The sequence below is a fragment of the Octopus bimaculoides genome, chromosome 3 (assembly GCF_001194135.2).
Source record: "Octopus bimaculoides isolate UCB-OBI-ISO-001 chromosome 3, ASM119413v2, whole genome shotgun sequence".
Lineage (NCBI taxonomy): Eukaryota > Metazoa > Mollusca > Cephalopoda > Octopoda > Octopodidae > Octopus > Octopus bimaculoides.
Window position 1 is genome coordinate 53840673 of NC_068983.1, and position 3542 is coordinate 53844214.

Genomic DNA, 3542 nt, shown 5'->3' on the forward strand with positions numbered 1-3542 from the left:
TTTTTGTTATCGCTTAAAGCATGCGGAACCCTTGCTTCATACTTCTGAACCTTTCCCATCGAATGAAGATGCTTCTCTATAGCAGTGTGGGAGCATTCCATTTTTTCTGCCAGTTGCCTTGTCGTTTGACGAGAATTTTCGTGCAAATGTTGGTTTAATCACTCTTCATCGAACTCAACTGGACGGCCAAAACGAGGTCCGTCTTTGAGGTCAAAATTTCTATTTTTGAACTTGGCATACCAATCACGAGCGGTTCTTTCAGCTATGGCACCCTCTCCATACATAGCACAAATGTTGCGAGCGGCTTTTGCGGCCTTAGAGCCTTGATTTAAAGCAAAAAGGTGTCAAAAATGCTCGTTTTTCTTAACTTGACATTCCATTTTAATGATCTAAAAATAGAGAAAAATTAACTAGAAAAAAAGCAAAATAGATTCCAAAATGATTCAAAAATAGAATTCTCGAAAAAAAATAGATTCCAAAATTTAAAAACGCAATAAATTCCAAAATTAAAAAATAAACGGCGGGAACTTAGTTGCCAACCCAATATTTTATTCATACAAGAGGCATATAATATGAATCAATAAAAAGAGCGTAACACAAAACAAAACAAAGTACTAATAAAAATTCAAAATTGAAAATGCACATTGGCAAAGATTTTTGGCAGAAAATTCGAGGAATAAATTTACGCTTCCTTGTGCACCGTGAATGTTGATCAACAGGAGTGTCTCTGTTTAAACAGCTTCAATAGTCTGCCATCATCACAGCATCCCAACGTCCTTGGTACCGAGTTTCCATCTCCTTGATGTCCTGATGGAATCGTTCGCCTTGTTCATCTCTAACATCTCCGAGATTTTCAGGAAAACGATCAATATGACTAAAAAAATAATGCATTTTGATGCTCATATTCGCGCCAATATCACGGATAGTTGATATCAAGTTGGTAACAAGGTCTTTATAGTTTTCACTTTTGTGTTTCTCAAGGAAATTTTGCACTACTTCTGCAAAGGCTAGTGAAATCGGTGTTTCATTTTTGCTCATCGTTTTCACGAAATTTGTGTCCTTCAAAAGTTTACGGATCTGTGGCCCTTCAAAAGTCCCTGCTTTAAGTTTTCCAGTCGTCAAGTCTGGAAATACACTACAGATATACTTAAAGTACTCCCCATTTTTGTCAAGAGTTTTGACGAATTGCTTGATCAATCCGAGTTTGATGTGCAAAGGGGAGTAAATGATCTTATCTAGCTCAACTAAAGATTCTTTCAATATACTGGCAGCTCTACATGGAGCCATATTCGTTCGAGGCGGCCAATCTTTCTTAACATAGTGATTTACTCGGTCTCTGCTGTCCCACATGCAAAGAAAGCCTGGGTATTTGGTATAACCAGATTGCTGTCCCATGAGAAAATTCAACGCTGATGGCCCATATATGATCATGATACAGCATCTGCTCTAAAACCAACTTAATTTCTTCATATTCTTCCTTCAGAGGTGTTGAGTAGCCGAGTGGGACAGAGCCATACACATTTCCGTTGTGCAACAATACACATTTTAAACTACGCTTAGAGCTGTCTATAAAAAACGTCATTCCTCTGGTTTGTATTCCTCAATGCCAAATTTATTAAGAAGCCCACTGACATCTGTGCAGTAAACCAGCTCTTCCTCTTTTACGAAGAATGAAAGGAACTCTTCCGATAGAAGGTTATACGGACACCATTCTCTAGAAGATTCTTCTCTTTCAGTCGAGAAGCCAACAGTTCTGCAGAATTTTTTGGGAGGTTCAAGTCACAAACTAAATCATTTAGCTCTACCTGGGAGAATAACTGAGGTAAAGTCTCAAATGAAGTCTTGATCTCTAGTGTTATCTTGATGCGATGAATTCGTCTTTGGTTGAGGGTAAAGTTATCTGAGGCAAGACATTGAAGACAGGAACAGGAAGTTCTTCACTGTGTGGAACAAGTCTAATAGCAGGGGCAAGATTAGGATAAACAAGTGTTTGTCGATTTTTCCGGTTAATGCCCTTCAAATTTAGGTTACAATAATAGCAGTCGTCTTCGTGATTACAGCGCTCCCGCCATACCACTGGTATAGCAAACCTCATACTTTTCCTTGTCCCTTTAGTCCATTGTCGCAAATGTTCTGTACATTGTTTGCAGACACTATGGTGCCCAATATTTATCTTGGTCTCCCAGCTTGACCCCAAAATATGCCATATACACTCTTTCAACAAATTCAGTGATGTTTTTTTCGATTTTCAGGTCATGTGTATTTTCCACAAACAACAAAACACATTTGGAGAATTAACGCAACATTTCTTGAAGAGGACATCTTTCACATTTTCTATCGCTTCGTTTACCACAACATCTAAAAAGTATGGAAAAATAAAAATAAAATAGAATTAGAATAAGGTAACGAACACTGCGCACTGGACGTGCACACATACATAGTGACTATAGGGATGTTCAATAACTTAAAAATTAGATCTGATAGGTCAAAAAGAAGGTTATATTTGAATTCAGGAGATCGATTTTGTACAGGAATGACTTTTATTTCCCAAACACCAAAAAACTTGTAAATCAATGTTATGATTATTGCAATTAGTTTGCGGTCAGAGTTATCTCCCCTACGATGTTAGCTTTAAAAAAAAAGCCATATAAAAAATCGATTGAAAATAAAAATAAAAACGCTTTTCTTACACATGTGACGTTGTTTATTTTATATTTCCATTTCGTTTCGACAGTTTTGTTTTCGACAATTGTTATCAACACTTGTTATCAGTGACTGATCGATTTTTTTTTTTCTTTTGAAGTTTTAAAAATAATGATAATATTCGCCTTACAATAAACAATTCATGACGAGAAATAATTTATTAATATTTTTAAATAAAAAATACTTTCATCTCTGGTTAGACAATTCCATTTAGTATAATCCTCGAGTGCTTTTGTGCGTGACGTTGGTAATTATCTACAGTTTCTTCATATCGTTAATGAAAAAGTAGTTGTATAAAGACGGAAAGTCGTTACTTTAGCGGTAATGACTATTAAGGGAAGCAACTCTGGTTTCTCGAAAGAAATAGTATGATTTTGTGTATACCCAGACGGTTTTCCATTTAGAAAATTGATTAAAATTATGGTTTTAATTTAATCTATTAGCATACCCGTGTCATAAAAAATATTGACAGTTTTATAAACATTAGAAAACAGTTTTATCAAAACAATGACATACAAATCTGCACATGCACTGACTCCAGATACTGTGCATATACATATATAGAAAAAATACCCAGTTGATGTTATTGAAATTCAAATGAAAGAGCTTTGGATCTAGGTTAGAAACCGGGTCTTGTTATATTGGCAAGGAATTTGAAAAATAAAACTCAATAATGACATGCATAGATATGGTCTTCTTTCAGATTCTGCCTACCAAATCTGCTCACAAGGCTTTCATCGGCTCTACAATATGTATATATATATATGTGTGTGTGTATACACATACACACACACACACACACACACATATATATATATATATATATATATATATATATA

At 35.3% G+C, this 3542-nt stretch overlaps 1 protein-coding gene across 7 annotated transcripts in view; it reads right to left on the bottom strand.

Moving 5' to 3' along the window:
* Window positions 1–528: 528 nt before the first annotated feature.
* The window catches only part of LOC106880477 (uncharacterized), a 39989-nt gene continuing 36975 nt past the window's right edge, over window positions 529–3542 (bottom strand). For all 7 annotated transcript variants that reach the window (XM_014930420.2, XM_014930419.2, XM_052966179.1 and 4 more), the window contains one exon: window positions 529–2358. In XM_014930420.2, coding sequence (XP_014785906.1) covers window positions 742–1431 — 690 coding nt within the window. In that variant the 5' untranslated portion in view covers window positions 1432–2358 and the 3' untranslated portion in view covers window positions 529–741. The remainder of the gene's footprint in view (window positions 2359–3542) is intronic.